This window comes from Gymnoscopelus microlampas (assembly GCF_963454915.1).
Source record: "Gymnoscopelus microlampas genome assembly, chromosome: 9".
In the NCBI taxonomy this organism is placed as follows: Eukaryota; Metazoa; Chordata; class Actinopteri; order Myctophiformes; family Myctophidae; genus Gymnoscopelus; species Gymnoscopelus microlampas.
In genome coordinates, this window is record NC_139946.1 from 743,734 (window position 1) to 763,470 (window position 19,737).

A 19,737-nucleotide genomic window follows, 5' to 3' on the forward strand; every position below is an offset into this window, starting at 1 on the left:
ATTCTATTATTTTCTTATTATCTTTTCCATTAATGTACAAGACGTACCTGTCAAGAAACATGGCGCTGATCCATACATTAGATAGCATGTTATTTAAACAGATGCTAGGTTGATTGTTTACCTGGTATCATATACTAGTTGCAATGTACAGCTTATTATTTTGATAGGATATTGTTTAGAGTGTTTAGAGCTAGGTTCCTGGTTTTCCTGTGATCCTAGTTTACGGAAGCACTACACTGTACTGTAAGTCGCCCTGGATAAAAGAGATCGAGATGATGAAAATAATGGGATTTGGCGGTTTTAACACCACAAAGGGTAAGAAGACTGATGGATCAGTCAATGCACATGCTATTAACGTATCCCAGAAGAGAAAATACAGGCAGTATATGAATAGAAAAGGTGGATTCAACAGACCACTGGACTTCATTGCTTGAACGGAGGAATGAGTCGCATAATACTTCAGAAATAAACCTTTGATAGCTTCTCCTCCTCATGAAAGTGTTTGGTTTTGTGCTTTGTGCAAATGCCTAAATATGCAAATTGTAAATACAGTGATTTGGGATATTAGGTGTGGACAAACAGGCTCGACCTAACTCACGAAAACTATGTGTGAAACTAACTGGAACTGTGAATGAAACTGAACTGTACCATATAACCAGAACTATATTAACTCACTGAGTGCCAGGATTGCCAGAATGATTTCAGAATTGATTCTGAAAAGTTCCAGAGTTTTTTTCAGAGAAAACAAAAAGTGCTTAGGAAGAGAGATATAGCCTTTTTTAGTTCTAAGTTAAACAAGGAGTGGATGGAGCTGCACATCTTCAGGTAATGATATCTTGGGTTCTGAACATTTTTTTTTTTTAAATAAATAAATAAATAAAATGTTTTTTTCCCCCAATTTTTTCATTTTTTTCAAAAACACGTCAAACACGTTAATGGCACGTTGCACAATAGCGGTAAAACACGTGAAACACGTTAATGGCACTCAGTGAGTTAATATAACTACGTTGAACGACAATCTCTGGTGTCTGAAGTTTATTGTGTGTTACAGTGTGTATTTACAGTATAGGGTGTGTAGAGAAGACGGACAATTCATGCACAGCCTTATGTAGTGGTTAGGCTACTATTATTGAGCATTTTGTCAGGTTAGCTACCTGGCTGGCACCCCAGACCATTTTGCATTTGGCCAAACCGTTACAACACAACTGCCAGGGACCAAATGCAGTGGAGAGCGATCATTGAAGCCTTATGTCCCATAGGGGACGAAGAGGAGTAAGTAAGTAGTGTCACACCCTCCTCCACCATGTCCGCAACCTGGGCATCATTCTCCCCCCCACCCTTTCATTCCTCCCCCATGTAAACCAGGTCACCAGAACTGCCTTCTTCCACCTCAAGAACATTGCCCGTCTCCGGCCCTCTCTGTCATTCTCTGCAGCTGAAACACTCATCCATGCTTTAATCACATTCCGGCTCGACTATTGCAACAGTATCCTCCATGGCATCACCTCCAAAGTCCTCAAAAAACTTCAATATGTCCAGAAATCAGCGGCCCGCCTGCTCATCAGTACCCGTTCCAGAGACCATATAATACCAGTCCTCCACAACCTTCAGCGGCTCCCGGTCAAACAAAGAATCCACTTCACAATACTACTAAACACCTACAAGGCACTGAACAATCTGGCTCCCCCCTACCTCTTCGATCTCCTCACACGTGATGTCCCCTCCCGCTCCCTCAGGTCTGATGACGCAAACCTCCTTGAGGTCCCCAGGACTAAGTACCGTACCTGGGGCGATTTTGCTGCCCCAACTCTAGTATGTACTCCCCCAATACTCGCACCCACCATCCAAACCTACAAAACCACCCTCAAAACCCACTTCTTCAAAATGCCACAGTTCTTTATAGTCCTTAGTCTTTTTCCCCTAATAAAGATGTTTTTCTTTGTTGTTTTCTCATGCCCCCGATGTAAAGTGTCTTTGGGTACTTAAGCGCTATATACATTTGAGATATCATTGTCTCCTTAACTTTGATGAGGGGTGATAAGGTATTAATTTGACCTTTGATGAGGGGTAATATAGTATTAATTTGACCTTTGATGAGGGGTAAGGTGAAAGGTGCAACGTGGCCGTCCCGGTCCCTCTCTAAGATATGGTGCATGAAGGTCACATGGTCAGCGGCAGCCAATGGGATTTCTCGGTCAGTGAGCTCCGTCTCCAGGCTGGTGTGGAACAAGCTCAGCAGTACTTCGTTTGGCAGACAGGGGGCACCGTGAACCTGCTCCTCATTCTCCACTGAAAAATAAAATAGGGCTAAGTTTAACACTTTTGAACACTTTGGTAGTCACATCCTCTGCCTCCCACCAGTGTCCATTGTGTCGACTAAAATGATGAGGAAAAATGTTTGTCGACAACCTTTTTTCACAGATGAAAACGCTAAGGAGGGACTTTTTATGCTTTGTTGCGCACACATGTCGCACTCCGAAAATAGCCGATCTACAGTTGTGAGATTGTAGATCAGCTATTTCCGAATAGACTATGACTAAAACTAAATAGAATGTAATTTAAAAGACCCTCCTTTCTCTGTAAAATACCTTTTGATGCTACAGATTTTTTACCAATATGTATTGTATTGTGTTGTGTTGTATTGTGTTGTACTGTATGTGCTGTATCATATGTATTACTGATGCATTGAGTGCAATGGACCACAATGGAAACAAGCCCCCGGGGCTTTCTGTGTTATTCTTATAGCATAACCCACAAAGTATGGATAAGACATAATCAGAGGTTGACAAGTACTCAACTCGAGTACGTGTCTACTTGAGTCAAAGTATATATAGTCCTGGTCAATTATTACTCAACTACAAGTGAAAGTTGCTCTGTCAAATTTATACTTCAGTTTAGGTACTGGAGTACTTGCTTTTAAAAACACCTATGTATTCAAAAGTAGCAATTACAATGTACTTTTATCAGTGCATTAAAAAAAAGAATCCCCAAAAAATGCACATGTTTCCTGAAATGGTCCAAAAAGATATAAATAATAGTGAAAATACCAGATCTACAAGCTCATAACCAAACAACTCTCACAGTGTTAATCACTGATGAGCCTACTGATGAACTTAAATTAGTCAAATATTAGATTATAGGATCAGGAATGTCGAAAAAAAAAAAAGAAAAAAAATGGGGTGAGTAATTGATAGGAAAACAGTCATTTTGTTTTCCTTTAAATGAACTCTGATGATTTTAGGAAATCAGAAAAACAAAATTGGTATCAGAATGGGCTCCATGATCTTATGCATACATTTTAGAAATAAAATCAAAAATATATAAAGAAAAAAATCACACCCTGTGTGAAGGTAGCGGCGCTTGACCAATCACTTTGTTGACGGGTCTGACCAATCAGAGCGTTGACGGGTCTGACCAATCAGAGCGTTGACGGGTCTGACCAATCAGAACGTTGACGGGTCTGACCAATCAGAACGTTGACGGGTCTGACCAATCAGAGCGTTGACGGGTCTGACCAATCAGAGCGTTGACGGGTCTGACCAATCAGAGCGTTGACGGTGAACACGGACAAAGTCAGGTATAGAGCAGGATCCGCTCTATACCTAAAGGTATAGAGTGGCTAGCGCCGCTAAAAACAAGACCACAGAAATTGGCGAAGGCTAGAAAATGGTGCATGTGTGCGTGCGTGCGTGCGTGCGTGCGTGCGTGCGTGCGTGCGTGCGTGCGTGCGACCTGTGCTTAGCGTGAGGAAGAACAGTTCAATCTGTTGACACTTGGGCAGCAGTTGGATGAGGTCAAACTGGAAGGGAACGGTGTGGATGTTATCCTCACAGGCCGGGACCTCCACTCCTACTGACAATGACAGGCAGCATGTTAGAGCAGTGGTTCCTCAACCTTTTCAGGCTGCGATCCCCCCACCCCCACACAAAAAGAAAATTCATATTTGAACTGGGTAGTCGGTTACAAGTACAAGTTCGGTATAAAACATTTACTTGAGTAAAAGTACAAAAGTAGTGGCATCAAAATATACTTAAAGTATCAAAAGTAAAAGTAAATAAGTGCATCGTGCAGAATGTTGAATTTCACAGGTTTTCAAATGTATAAAATCCTTTGAAAATAGGTTTGTTTTAACAGGCAGGTTTGCTTGTTCCATAAAAAAAGCCCTCTTTTCAATAATAGTGACAATAGCAGATCTACTAGCTCAAAACCTGTTGCGCTGTGAGCTTGCAGAGCTGCTATTATTTCTAAAATAAATTACGGTTTAGATTAAGATGTACCAGCAGTATTCTTCAGGCCAGCAGGCAGCGTGTAGATCTGCTCTTTATTGTGACACAGCTGACTGAGGTACTCAAACGTCATCATGGTAGACATGCAGGCCACGTCTTTGGGGAAGATCTGCAAGACCATACACAGTAGAAGTTTCAATTATTAACAAATAAAAATGCTCAAGTAAAGATAGAGTACCTTAAAATTGTATAATTAGTTACTTCCCACAGCTGGTTATTAGCAGTGTTGCCATGTCTGCTTATTATAAGCGACTTGTTTTCATGTAAAGTCGCTTGTAAATATTAGTAGTTGCGGGTTGCTTTGGGCTTCCTAATGTTGTAAGTATTGTTTTAACTAGTGGTTCTCAAACTTTGTCATGTCAAGGACCCCCAAATTAATGTGTATTTGTCCGCGGAACCCCATCTGAAAATGTTTTGTGCCAGAGACCCCATACAAGATTTGTGTATTTAAAAGGTTAAAAAGAAAACATATTCCAAATATTTCAACTTCAAATTTCAATATCTAATATATACATATTTTTTTTATATTTTTTCAATAGCCGGTCTACAAGCTTACAACCAGACACGTTGTGAGCTGCTCCATGCAGCATTATGAATATGTTAGCATAATAATAATGTATATTTGTACACACCAGTGTTTAATTTTGACAGTAAATGTTGAGGTTGGTTCAGTCATAGTCTTTGGAATAAAATTCCATTTAGTTTAAGTCATATTTTAGTCATCTGAAATGTTTTACTTTCAATCTAGTTTTAGTCGACTAAATGTACAGTTGATTTAGTTGACTAAAATGTATTTTGAGGGTCTTGATAACGTAATGCCTGATTTATACTTAGCTGTGTGCCGAAAATAGCCAATCTACAAGCTCACAACGTGCCGGCTATTTCCGGAGTGCGCACAACATGACTCGTCTTAGTTCTACTTAGTTCTCGTCTCCACTAGTCCATCCATGACATGTTAGTCTAGGTTTCATTTGTTAACGAAAGTGTCAGTATATTCATTTATAGTTTTAGTCACCACAGCTTAGTTTTGATTTCATGTTTATTCAGTTTTCGTCAATGATAAAAAGGTCAATTAAACACTGGTACACACGGCTTTAGGGATATCCTGGTACTGTAGGTGAGTCCATGCAGCATTAATATAGCAGTTAGGAGTGTTAATACTGTCGACTAATACTATGACGAAAAATGTCCGTCGACTACCTTTTTTCACTGACGAAAACTATGACTCAATGTATTGACAATGTCATCAACAAATAAAAATGTGTAGATAGGCTATTTCCGGTAGTGTAAATCAGGCACTACGGTCCACCAAAATACATTTTAGCCAACTAAATCAACTGTACACTTAGTTCAGGGACCCCCAGAAGCGAAGATTTCGTGCTAAAAAAGGACCACATTTTGACACGGACACTTTCCCGGTTTTAATGTGGTTAACACTGGTACGCACGGCTTTAGGGATGTCTTGGTAGGGGAGTCCCTGGTAGCTGGCATGCTGCTCCATGTGGCTGCACACGGTGCCACTCTGCGGCTCCACCCAGCACTCTGTCACCAGGCTCAGCTCCGTGTCGGCGTCCACGGGCTCTACCTCCGTGTCATTGTCATCGTCCGTGGAGAAACTGTGTCCGATCACACACACAAAAAGCATCAATGTGACTATTGCAATTTAACACCTTAAGACCGGGAACGCATCTGTGTGTCATTTAAAATTTCTTTGGCTATTCAAAAATAGCATATCTACAAGCTCATAGCGCGTGTAGATCTGCTGTTTTTGCAAGTCTTTGAATATATCATTTTTTCTAAGCGAACATTTTTAACTCATGTTACAACTTCTGGGGGTCCCTGGAACAATATATTTCGAGATGGGGACCAAATACATATCATTTGGGGTGGTCCTTGACATGAAAAAGTTTGAGAACCACTGATATTACAGCAACATACGTATTTTATTTTTTTTAACTGTGTGTCCGGACTTTTACTTGTGACAGAGTGTTTCCACATTGCAGTATTGATACTTTTACTTAAGTAAAACAAATGGAGTACTTTTTCCACCACTGGTTTTATCAAAGCAATAACTCAGTACATGTCATAAAATGAAGAGTTGCTGACCTGTCTTTAGTAGAGGAGGAGTGCGGTGGGAACAGGATGTACTGAACGATACAGGTGTGACTCTCTCTGTCCTGCTCAGCTGACATCCCCTACATACCGCCATTGTTCCAAAAACAAGCAGAAGAAGAAAAGATTAATTAAAGCAGTGGTTCTCAAAGTGGGGTCCCCAATGGGTTAATATAGTGTCCCAATCATGTTAACCACTTTAACCATATCTTACACTTTGGCTATTCAAAGAAAGCAGATATACAAGCTCATAGCGTCATAACGTTGTGCATAATCTCTCAAGAACAGATTCTGCTCTCCGCTTGAATCTGTCGGGGGGGTTCGTCATATCGCGTACGCACTGGCCTACAAGTGGGCGTGCCTTCAGATTAGGAAATGTCACATGCCTCACAAAGTGCAGTAACTGTGGGAAAAAAACGCTGAAAATGGGTTTAAAAGTGAATCAACTGGTCAGCCAAATGAGATATCGGCATATAAGTGATATTACACTAATTGTACATCTGTTCTTGAGGTAATTGTTTATTCCCCAAAATCATGAAGGCTAATTTGACCTTTGGGATACATACGGTGTGTCCAAAAACATAGTTACTGCACTTTGGCTTTGTAGTCAATCCATTGTGATGGATGTAATACCTTAATGGGCAGTTCCATCACCATGTTTACGATGCCTTCCCCACTGGCAGCAAAATGAAAGCCTTCCGACAGACGGATCCTGAACAAAACACAAACAACACGTTGAGTACTCCGATATTTTGGGAACAGTTCTACTCATGTTCACACTAGGGCTACAACTATCACATATTTAATATGAACCTGCCAGTTCATGTTATGTGTAGTAGATAAATTAGATTTGTGCATGTCCTTGACATGTTTTTTCTTCACTATTTGATTTTGTGTCCTTTGCAAAGAAGACACATCTTTTTTTTCTCTTTCTGAAAACCACAAAAAATTTACAGTATTTCACCCACTTCTCTAAACCTGAAGTGACACTAAAGTTGATTTGCATTCTGATTCTATCTCAGTGATTATTCTATCCACTAGCTTTTTGATTATTCAAATGACAGAGAAGGACATTTTTGGTAATATGTTGTTCTTAAATGTGTATCATTTATAATATTAAAGGAGAATTCCGGTCATTTTAGCTTGTATGTTTGATGTGTCGCTAATCACTCACCAACATACAAAGGAACGTTGAATAATAGCAGATCTGCCCCTGTAGTACATTCTGCAGACCCCTTGCAGCGGCATAATGGGAGAGTGTGTATGACTGAAAATCTATTTTAACAAATGCAAAGTCTGTTTTTTTTCTCCTAGTACTCATTGTGGAGTCTCATGATACTCAAACAGGCACTGAATGTCCCCGACGAGCTAACGCTAATGCAGAACAAGATGACGTTGGTTGCTTGTTTCTTCCACAGACGCCAGGTTCTGTGATAATGAATTTAATTACATGTGTTTTGCCTTTATGATTTGTTGTGAAGTGTACAGAGTCCCCTTGGGGTGATGTTGTATTATAAGTACAAAGAAAAAAATAACTCAACTGAACATGTCAAATTGTTAACTCATTCACTGCTAGACTTATTTCTGGCAGTGTTTGCCCACTGCCAGCGATTTTCTTTTCAAGTAGTCACAGAATATTTATCTCCAGGATGATCGATCCCCTGATGGTTGCTAATCACGGGGGGGTTCACTGTGCTTCCGCGAAAGAAAAAAAAATGTCATCGCGACCTCCCGTTTGTTTGTTATACTTCGTTGAAAATAGCATGTCTCGCCCAAAATACATAGTAAAACACAGAGCCGATATACAGAATATTTCCCAAATACTTTAACGAGGAAGTGAATGGTGATGACTCAATAACGACAACCTTCTTATTTGTATTAGTATACTTTACTCAGTTGAACTTCAGGCAACACAACAACAAACTGGCCACCGCCATTTCACATAATAGACTGACTACATGGGCCCGCGCATACAGCAAAGCTCGCTGGGAGGTACCGTAAACACCCTAATAGAGTGGCTGAACCGTAGATACCATAATAATGCGCAATGCAAAAATAGAACATTTACAATCTCCCACTTTTCTTTTCTTTTTTCTTTTTTAACAGAAAAGGTCAATGTCATTATTAATGTCCATAAACATGTGTAAGTAAGAACATGGTGACCAACACAAAACTGTCCAAAAAAGTTCACAAACTGAATAGTCTCTATTCCAGTTTCCATACTCCAACACTGAGTGCCTTTAGGAGCTGAAGTGCGGATGCACCTCGTTTTGTCAAGCAGTCAGCGAGCTGCTCTCCTGTAGGTGTCCACAGTATCTGTTGGATTCTTTTGCTCTGAAGAAGTTCCTTGATGCCACTTATTTCAAGGCGGAGTCTTTTCTCTGTCACTGATTTAGTAGACTTGATGGCGTCTGCAAGGGAGTGGTTATCAGTGACACACAATATTGGTAAGACATGCTGTGTTACATTCCCTGTGGTAAGTTCTGTATGCAGGTCAGATAGAGAAATGGCACTGTCAACAGCATCTGCAAGGGCAAGAGTTTCTCCAGCAAGAGTGCTTCGGACGACTCTCCTGATCTTTTTTGACTGCCAATAAACAGGTGAGAATCTTCCATCTTCACCCATCAGCATAATGAGATGTCCCCCTTGAGTGCCTCCATCTGGAAGGTTTCCCAGTGAGGCATCACAGAACACTACTAGCTTTAGAGAACTGTCTTTTCCCAGGTTCTGAAACTTCAGTGTCACTTGTTCTGATTTCAACTTTCTCACCACCTTGTTTGTGTCATGTAAAGTCTGCACAGTAGCATGTTTTATGTTAGCTGCAAGGACACATGTATCAAACATAACATCAGGTCTACTTTGTCTGGCAACCCACAGAAGTTGACCTATCTTTGATCTGAGGTCATCCGTTTCACTTTCAGTCAGAGGAGCATCCCGAATCATGACTCTGGAGGTGTTTATTTGAATTGGCTGGAGATTCTGTATGTAATTGTCTTGATGCATACATGTTACTCCATTTGCAGTGACATACTCCATGCCTACATAGCGAAAACTGTCATGTTCTTCTCTGCCCACTTGAAAGGCAGATTGCAGGTGAGGAATTACTGTTGTTGCAAAAGTGTGTGAACCACCCCAGATAAAATCATCAACATGACAGGCAAGCACCCCAGACACATTACAATCTTTATCCAACCAATAAAAAATGGCAGGGTCAACTTGTGACATCTTTCCTCCAGTTTGCAACATTGTTTCTTTAACTCTATTGTACCAGTACAGTGATGCGTCATTTAGTCCATAAACACATTTATTCAGCTTCCACAGAATTCCTTCACGCTTAGCTTCAGGTGGTGGACGGACATATATGTCTCGGGATAGCTCATTTCCTTGAAGGAATGCTGACTTAATGTCCATAGAGTGGGGTGTCCATTGGTTTTGACATATCACTGACATGAGTAGTCTAAGAGACTCTGAGGCACATGTTGGCAAGTCTTTTGGGAGATCTTTTGTGTTTAGCTCTTCAAATCCTCTTGCCACTAGCCTTGCTTTTGGGACTATGCCGTCTGCTGTGTCTTTGAGTGTGCATACCCATCTTGTGGAAATGCACTTCTGTCCCATGTTTTTTACTTCATTGAATACTCCATGTTTCTCCCAGTTACTGATTTCAGTGAGTTTAGCTGATTCGAATGACACATCCTTTGTAACAAGTACATCCTCGTGATGTCTGTCAGATGGCTGTTCCACCCTGTCCAATGATTCAATCTGCAGTGTGTCAACCTGTGAAAGGTCAGCTGACCTTGTTGTGCCAGTGAGGGTAACTGGCTCAGTGTACTCCAGATTGTACCAGTCCTTGTTTTTTCCAGTTGCCTTTCCTGCTCGACCTAGCACTTTCGCTGTGTGTGAAATTCCAGTGTCTCTTTCCACATACTTAATGACTTGTCCAGCCTTTAGATTCATGCTACAGTCTGTTCTTATGATAGGAGGTTGTCGGTTGGATGGATCATTATCATGCTCATTGTTGTCTCTGTCGTTATTAGAGCCCCCTGCAGCATTCTCTGTGTCAGGCACACTGTCCACATCCCCAGATACAGTACTAGGTGGATCTACAACATTGTCCATGTCACATTCTGCTGCATTAAGTTCTGTCTGACTTTCTTGGTTGTCACCAGATTTGTCAGTGTAGTGATCTTTGGCCTTGCGTAGTCTACAGTGATGCACCCGGACATAGGTGCCTCCATGTCTTACGAATATTACCACCCCGTCTCGTCCAATTACCACCCCAGGGCCTTTCCATTCATTGCAGTCTATTCTTTTGTAGTACACTTTATCTCCAGTTTCGTACTGTTCATCTGTGGGACGAAGCTGTGTGCGCAGAGCTCTCCTGATTCTCTCAGAGCATTCTGCCTCAGTAAACGCTGTCCTTGCTTCATGTAAAGCTGAAATGTGCTGTCCTACCCATTTACTCATGGTGGTACCTTCCAGAGCAGGTGGTTTATCAACCAGCACAGAAGGTAGGTTTGGATTTTGTCCAAACACTAGCTGGTATGGACTAAATCCATGTACATTGTGCATTGTATTCTTTGCCATCAAGGCCCAATCTAGGGCTGCTTTCCAGTCACATCCACTGCTTTTCTTTACCTTTAATACAATCTCTGTAAGGGTCTGATTATGTCTTTCTATCAATCCATTACTCCATGGGCTGTAGGCAGCAGTGGTTTTGACTTCAATGTTAAAGTTCTCAGCCATGTCTCTCATTTCCTCATTGTTGAATTCACCTCCATTATCAAAAAAAATCTTAGATGGGGCCCCATGAACACTCACCCAGGAATGAATAAAGTGCCTCACAATTTCACTGGATTTTTTTGTGGTCACAATGCTACCAGCACTGAACCTGGTGAAGTGATCAATCATGTGGAGGTACCACACATTTGGTTCTAGCTCATGCAGATCCATTGCCACAGTTTCATTGTATGTTGAAGCCATTGGTAGACCAACTGATGGCTTTGGCTTAGGTTTGTTGTACTTGAGACATATTTCACAGCTGCTTACAATGTCTTTCAGAATAGCAATGCTCTCATCATCATTACTTCCAGCACTAATCAGTAATTTTTTAAGTTTATCAACTGAAGCATGTCCAAACTGTTTGTGAAGTTTCACCAAGACTTTGTGTTTTTCATCTTTACTCATGCCATCTGTTATGGCCAGAACCTCATCAGCTTGGGGTTCCTTCTCACAAGTGGCTGTGCAATCTCTGTCTATTATGCTGACACAATAGTGTCCTGAGGAGGTAATCTCAAGAGGTACTGGTTTCTGAAACATTGTGGCTTTATCATTCTCAATGTCAAGCACTGCTTTTGCCCTCTTAAGTGATGTTTTGCTTAATAGTAAAGGAATGTCTACTGGGACCACCTCAGTCTCTATGTGGCACCTGGTTTGGCCTATCTTAGCTGGGACTTTTACTTTTTTTATGGAATGAACAACTTGCCCATCACCAAACTTGAAAGCTCTTCTACTCTGTGTATTTTCCATTTTTTTCTTGTCACTCTCCTTAAGTGTATGAATGTAACTGTCCAGCCATTTTTCACCACAGACTGTTCTAGTGCATGCAGTGTCAATTACAGCTGAACCCAAAGCCTCTACCATGAATATTTCAGAATCAGATACTGACTCTTTAGAAAACAATGTAATGTTGCACTCTTCAATTTGTTCAATTTGTTCTGCCTCTGCATTTTCCTCTGTCAGTTTAACATGCTCAGCCTTATTTGGGCAGTCCTTAACCCAGTGGAATGTACTCTGACAAATTGCACACTTTGTTCTCCTTCCATACCTGTCAACTGGGTTTGTGCCAGTCAGTGGTCTCACTTGATTGGTTTGGGAACAAAAATCTGGTGTGTTTGAGCCCTGGTTTGAGTTGCCCAATGGCGCCTTCCCGTGGTTGGTTTGGGAACGAAATCTGTTGACGTCTTTTCTTTGATCCAGATAGAAAACAGCTTCTTCTTGACGCACTTTAATTCCCCCGCTGCATGTGGGTGACACAGTCTTGTCTCCAAAAATCCTTTTTAGAGCTGACTTCATGTTTGCAAATGTAAGAGTTGAACAGGCTGTAAGCGCAAGCTGTTTATCTTTAACATCAAGAGTGGCTGTATCCAACAACTTGAAAGCTAAAACAGCGTCGGGTAGGACCATGTCAAATTTGCGCATTTTGTTGTACCTCTGTTCAAAATGAACGATGTAGTCCGCCATGGAAACGTCATTTTCTCTCCGGATCTTGTCAAAGTCTGTGTATGCATCATATGCTCGGTGCTTTTCTTCTTTTAAGAATACATTATCCAGTGCTTCTACAAGCGTCTTCATTCCATCATCTTTATTCAAATCATCTGCAGGTATTTCCAAAGCTGTATCTCTAGCTCTTCCCGTCAGTGATAGAGCAACAGCCAAAGCTTGTTTCTTCTTATCCAGTTCGGTAACACGTTTCCACATTTCAATCTCATTTTTCCAGCTCTCATATGACTTCTTTTCTTCAAACGCAGGGGGGACTCTGTAGTTAGCGTTGTTAGCCATCCTCTGCTACCATTGATGACTCAATAACGACAACCTTCTTATTTGTATTAGTATACTTTACTCAGTTGAACTTCAGGCAACACAACAACAAACTGGCCACCGCCATTTCACATAATAGACTGACTACATGGGCCCGCGCATACAGCAAAGCTCGCTGGGAGGTACCGTAAACACCCTAATAGAGTGGCTGAACCGTAGATACCATAATAATGCGCAATGCAAAAATAGAACATTTACAAATGGAACAGTACATCTTTGGATCACGTTATCTCCTGGTTCTGTGGGCCAAATAAAAACATTTAAATAAATAAAATATATATATATATTTTTTTTTAAAGTTTTTTAAAAGTCCAAAAGTCGTTTTAGTCGTCCTTGGCAGTCTGGGCCTTTGGAAAAAAGTCGTCCTATGGCAGTGAATGAGTTATTAAGAAGTGAAAAGATGGAAGAGAATAAACAAAATAAAATAATTACACAATTATAAACAAAATATACAGGGTTCCCACATATTTTTAACACATCGGGTGCCGAACACGGTCTGAACCGTGTTTACACAGAGTAGCGCATTGGTGCCGAACACGGTCTGAACCGTGTTTTCAGTCTTTTTGTTTTTTCCCACACGGGAGGGGCTAGAGCAGCTCTGGAGTCACCCTAGGCAATTCTGAGAAGGAAAACATGGCTCCCCATCCACTTCCTGTCTATTTCCTTCTTTAAAACGTCTGTATCTCCGAATCTGTTTCCGCTGGGGAAAACCGGTCATGCGCGATGCACAATCCCTCCCCGTTGTAACTCGCGAGTGAACTGTTATCGTTCCAGGATGTAGCCAGGGTCATCGCGCTCCATGAATGCATGCTTTTTTTTACGTGGATTTGCTCGTCGTGGAGTCTAGAGCTTTAAACAGCAAAGCGCAGTCAATGGTGAGATTGCTGGCACCCAACGTATTCTGTTATTAAAAAATGCTGGCACCCAATGTGTTAATGAATTTTCAAGACTTTCCCATAACTTTTCCAAAGTATTTCACCCCATTTCCAGGCCTATAGCGATCATATGGTGCAATAACGAGGCTCTTAGCACCAGTGTGCTATCAATGCTCCAAGACTGACTCGAGTGAAGGCGTCACGTGACAACAATAACAGATCTACAAGCTAACAACAAATTACGGTGCAACATGTTGTTAGCATAGATCTATTATTTTGGTCAAGTGACATCCTGTATGTTAGGCCGCACTCACGCAGCTCCTGCAGCGCTGCACTGCATTTTAACCCTTTAAGACTGGGAACACATCTGTGTCATTTTTACATATCTTTGGGCTATTCAAAAATAGCAGACATACAAGCTCATAGCGCGGCAACGAGCTTGTAGATCTGCTATTTTTGAAAAACAAATCATGAAAATGTGTGCAAATATCTGAATATATATTTTAAAAGGGAACATTTGTTACTCAAATCTTGGCTTCATGGGGTTTCCTGGAACAACATACTTTGAGATGGGGGTCCACGGCCAAATGCATATAATTGTGGGGGTCCATGACATGAAAAAGTTTGAGCACCACTGATATTATAGCCAAATACGTTTTTTTCAAAAAACTGTTAGGATTTAGAAGACATGTGTAGGATCCCCAGAAGCAAAGATTTGAGTTAAAAATGTTCACTTTAAAAATATTCATTCAGATTTGCACAAATGTTCACGATTTTTTTTTTAAATAGCAGATCTACAAGCTCACAGCGCGGCACTTGGTGCCGCGCTATGAGCTTGTAGATCTGCTATTTTTGAATATTCAAAGAAATCAAAAAATGACACTGATTATTTCCCGGTCTTAACACATCGCGTGCCAGTCGCGTAGATCTACGCCAAACGATTTAAAGCCGCAGTGTGCCAGTCGCGTAGATCTACGCGACTCGCATTTCCCATGTTAAATCGAAAAAGTGCACATTCCGGAATTTTTTTCGACCCATTTCCGGTTCCGGGGCCGACCGGAAACGGAATAAAACTGGTTCCGGTTTTTTCGCTCGCATCCGTTTCCTGTCTGGGCGTCAGCTTAGAATGGATTTATCTCCCTTGTTGTTTTCCTCACCGCATCGTCCTGTCTAACGTTCTCGCCTGTAACTTCAAAATGGCGGCACGGAACGGCTCGGATTTTTTTGTATTTGTTTTTAACGGATCCCGTGTTTGTGTCGAACCAAATGAACGCGGATTTTAAACGGATTTAGCGGGGGCTATGACGACATGAAAAAAACAAAAAAACAACAAAAAGAGCTTGGCACTGGTAGGTACATTATGAGATTAACCTCTGGCGTCTTAAAGGGTTAACATGTTACAGTATATGTTTCACGTAATGTTGTTTTGTTGTTATGAACAAAATCAATAGCCACAAACTACTGTATGTATATTCAATCATTTTCCAATAACATTTCATTCATTACAAACCTTTTCCAGGCTTGGAAAACAGTTTTTCTAACTTATTTCCAGGAATTTCATGACCGTGGGAACCCTGAATATAATTATAAATCAAATAATAAAGTGAGTAAAAAAAAAATAACTCACTCGGCCAGCATGGACAGGATGTGTGCGACGGCGTGAAGGGGTACGGTGGGACCCTGCTCACTCTGCACCGCCCACACCCACCGCCGGTGCAGGAAGTAGCGCGACAACGACGCCAGGGTGGAGGAGGCCGTGCGATTGGCTGCCACGCTGAGGGGCGGGGCCGCGGCAGCCATATTGGCGGGCTGGGAGAAGTTCTCCATGTTGAGGATGAAGGGAGTCCTGTAGTCTGACGGCAGCTTCTCATACCTGGAGGCAGTGGTGGAGAAAGTACTCAGATATTGTACTTAAGTAGCAATACCACAATATACAAATACTCTGTTACAAGTAAAAGGCCCGTGTTGAAAATGTTACTTGAGTAAAAGTACTAAGGTATTGGCATAAAAATATACTTAAAGTACCAAAAGTAAAAGTACTAAAATGTTTGAGAATAGCCGATCTACAATCGCACAACGAGTCGCATCGCTATGTAGAAAATAGCCTATAGCCTTATATATTATATATAGCCCATGTATAAAATGGGCTTAAGTGGTTCATGTATGTTTTATAATATAATAATTTATTCCGCTAAGTAACTAGTAACCAGGACTGGAATTTCGTCATTTTAGGGGCAAGGCCTTTGGTGTTGAAAACATTGTAAGGGCACAAAGGCCAAATGCCAGGGCAGGAAGGCCATCAAATAAAACAATGATTTTTAAGTCCACGGAAATAATTTATTTAACTTGAAGTTTAAGGATGATTTCATTTTAATATAGTACAAGAATAGTATAACTATATGTGAAATATAACCCATTTATTTCACAAAATAATGTATTGGCAAATTACCAATATTTGTACAAAGTCATAGGTCTCAATATTTGTCACATTCAGCCCTAGACTTCACTGACTGAAGTAGGGCTCACATTATTCACATTAGATTCACAGATTAGAGATTGTATGTATTTTCCCCACAAGTTATTTTCATTCAAATGAAATGTGATTGAACTTGCACTAATATTGACTTAAAGGGACTACACCATGAATTTGAACTTTTCCTTCTTTTTTGTGTGTTTTTGGTCTCCCCTACCTCTCTTCTATCCCAAAAAATAGCCCAGTTTGAGCACTCAGGCTTTCACCTTTATGTAACTTGGTCTCAAAACAGGCCAAACTGATTTGCCCCCGCACGTGACGTCACAAGCGATACAATCCCTCCCGTTTTTCAGTTCCAACATAATATATATATATTTTTTAAAAGCTGGGGGTCTTTGGTGGCATGAAAAAGTTGGAGAACTGGAACCAAATGGACCCTCACTTTCAGAGCAGTGGTGGAATGTAACTAAGTACATTTACTCAAGTACTGTACTTAAGTACAATTTTGAGGTATTTTTACTTTACTGGAGTATATCCAATTTTCAATACTTTTACTTCTACTCCACTACATCTCAGAGGCAAATATTGTACCCACCCACAATTATTTGAAAACTTTAGTTACTAGTTACTTTGCAGATATAAATTACTACATCATAAAACAAACATTAACCATTTCAGCCCTATTTTATACCTAGGCTATTTGAAAATAGCCGATCTACAAGCTCGCGACGCGTTGTGAGCTTGTAGATCGGCTATTTTCAAACATTTTAGTACTTTTACTTTTGGTACATTTTGATACCAATACCAATTTAGAATTGCGGACATTTACTTGTAACAGAGTACTTCTACATTGCAGTATTGATACTTTTACTTAAGTAAAACAGTTGAGTACGTTTTCCACCACCGTCTCAGAGACAGTTATGTCCTAATCATATGAAACGGGGGTCCTTGAAATGGAAAAGGATTGTGCTAATGGGACAAACGTTACCTTATGAGCAGCTTCTCCAGTGGTTTGTTGAGGACCACCACGCAGGGCCTGTCAGACAGGGTGGGCTTGGGGACAGGCAGCGAGGAGGACGAGGAGGAGGAAGAGGAGGGGGATTTGGACGGGGGGGACGGGTGCCCACCCAGCAGCTTCCTCTTGGTCTTGGGCGTGGCCTCCTTGTTCTGGACACGGTGGGGGAAGCGCAGCCTGAGGATCTGCTCGCGGAGCTCGTCTACGATCTGTTGGGGAAAAAGACACGTTGGAAGAAGTACTGACATGTTTTTACTTAACGCATTAAGACCTGAAGCCGATTCTACATGTCTCCTAAATCTCAACAGCATTCTGAAAAACGTATGTTTCTATATCAGTGGTGTTCAATCTTTTTCATGTCAAGGACCCCCAAAATGTTGCCGCGCTATGAGCTTGTATATCTGCTATTTTTGAATAGCCCAAAGTGTAAAATAATGCTTTTTAGCTCAAGTCTAAAAATGACACAGTTCCAGGTCTTAATGGGTTAACACATTGAGGGCCATAAACGGTCTGGACCGTTTTTGGCCCATTTTTGTTTTTAATACGAGGGGCCCACGTGGGGCGCTCTAACGAAACTTTGGGATCATCCAAGGAGTCTCTGAGAAGGAGAGGCCGGATGTGGCTCCATGTCAAAAATCCTTCCGGTCGGCCGCTCCAATGTTAACTGCTTGACTAAAGGCTTAATATCTCCATTTCTTTTTAACGTGGTGGAAGTGAGACGTTTTCGATCGGCGATCACTCTGCAATGGAGGATCGCGTTAGAAATATTATTGTTCCAGGCGTTAGTCGGGGCCCTCCGCCGTCTCGCACGCTTTGTTTACATGCACTTCCGCGTCGGGGCTTCTACAGCACGAAACATATACACGTAAGTGGATGGAAGATATGCTGACACTGAACGTACCCTATTTTAATAAACCTCTGGCACACAATGTGTTAAGTAAAGGTATCAATACCACAATGTAGAAATACTGTGTTACAAGTAAAAGTCTGGTGTAAAAAATGGACTTGAGTAAGAGTACAAAAGTATTGGCATCAAAATATACTTAAAGTACCAAAGGTAAAAGTACCTTTCAAAATAGCAGATCTACAAGCTCACAACGTGTCACATTTTGACGTGGTGTGATATAATAATAATGAAACTAAGAAAGATCATCGAGGATACATCAACTGTATACTTCATGTTTACTGTATTCACCTGTTTCCTAGGCTTTTCATTTCCTGTGTGTGTTCCACTTCCTGTCGATTTGATCCAATGAAATCCGACAGGAAGTGGAAAACACACAGCCTAGGAAACAGGTGAATAGGATTTTTTTTTTTTAAATGCTCTGCTCTCTGTTGCATTTTGGCAAAAACAATCTACATTCAACTGCCAGTAACTATGGAAGAGATTATCATGATGGCACAATTTTTTTTCTCAGATTCTACAATGACCCCCCTACGTCTTTTTAAAGTGAACGGCGGGTGGATCGTTGTGAAGAGGAATATTCTATGATTTTTCAAAGGTTAGTGAAAACGTTCGGAATCGCTGGCAAGGGCAGCCATAGACGATGTTTTAACTCTGGCAGTCAATGAGTTAATGTGAGTACCTTATTCCGGACGTGGGCCAGGGTACCGATGGGGAATCCCAGCCGCAGCACCATGCAGGGTGCCTTAGAGATGAGACGCACCAGGTAGAAGCTGGTGGGAGGCTGCTCAGAGGAACTGTGGGGACAAACATCCATTATAGAACATACCGTCAGAGTCGGGAGGAAACCTTCAAAACTGGTCCTTTTTTCATTGTTTGATCCATTAACACTTTAACCCATTGAGACCTGAAGCCGATTCTACATGTCTCCTAAATCTCAACAGTTTTCTGAAAAACGTATGTTTCTATATCAGTGGTGCTCAATCTTTTTCATGTCAAGGACCCCCAAAATGATATGTATTTGGCCTCGAACCCCCATCAAAATATATTGTTCCAGGGACCCCCCAGAAGCAAAGATTTGAGTTAAAAATGTTCGCTTTAAAAATATATATATTCAAAGATTTGCACAAATTTTCACGATTTTTCTAAAATAGCAGATCTACAAGCTCGTAGCCTGTATATATGCTATTTTTGAATTGCCCAAAGTGTAAAATAATGCTTTTTTGCTCAAATCTAAAAATGACACAGTTCCAGGTCTTAATGGGTTAAGACCGGGAACGCATTTGTCATTTTCAATTTTAATCACTTTAACCATTATCTTATACTTTGGCTATTCAAAAATAGCAGATATACAAGCTCATAGCGCGGCATCGAGTGCCACTTATACAAAAATACTTCCGTGACCCAGTGGTAGCAGGAGTGTTATTCTCCAATACAATAAGCTATTGGTTCTCAAAGTGGGGTCCGGGGACCCC

General features: G+C 41.0%; 1 protein-coding gene across 7 annotated transcripts in view; it reads right to left on the reverse strand.

Annotated features, from left to right (window-relative positions):
• The window catches only part of szt2 (SZT2 subunit of KICSTOR complex), a 197,013-nt gene that overhangs the window by 149,252 nt on the left and 28,024 nt on the right, over window positions 1–19,737 (reverse strand). For 6 of the 7 annotated variants that reach the window (XM_084065743.1, XM_084065745.1, XM_084065744.1 and 3 more), the window contains exons 14-22: window positions 18,945–19,059; window positions 17,332–17,567; window positions 15,498–15,743; window positions 7,032–7,110; window positions 6,393–6,481; window positions 5,734–5,902; window positions 4,278–4,395; window positions 3,733–3,852; window positions 2,089–2,289 (exon numbers count right to left, since the gene is read on the reverse strand). In XM_084065743.1, coding sequence (XP_083921869.1) covers window positions 2,089–2,289; window positions 3,733–3,852; window positions 4,278–4,395; window positions 5,734–5,902; window positions 6,393–6,481; window positions 7,032–7,110; window positions 15,498–15,743; window positions 17,332–17,567; window positions 18,945–19,059 — 1,373 coding nt within the window. The remainder of the gene's footprint in view (window positions 1–2,088; window positions 2,290–3,732; window positions 3,853–4,277; window positions 4,396–5,733; window positions 5,903–6,392; window positions 6,482–7,031; window positions 7,111–15,497; window positions 15,744–17,331; window positions 17,568–18,944; window positions 19,060–19,737) is intronic. The other variant, XM_084065742.1, reaches the window with a different exon arrangement.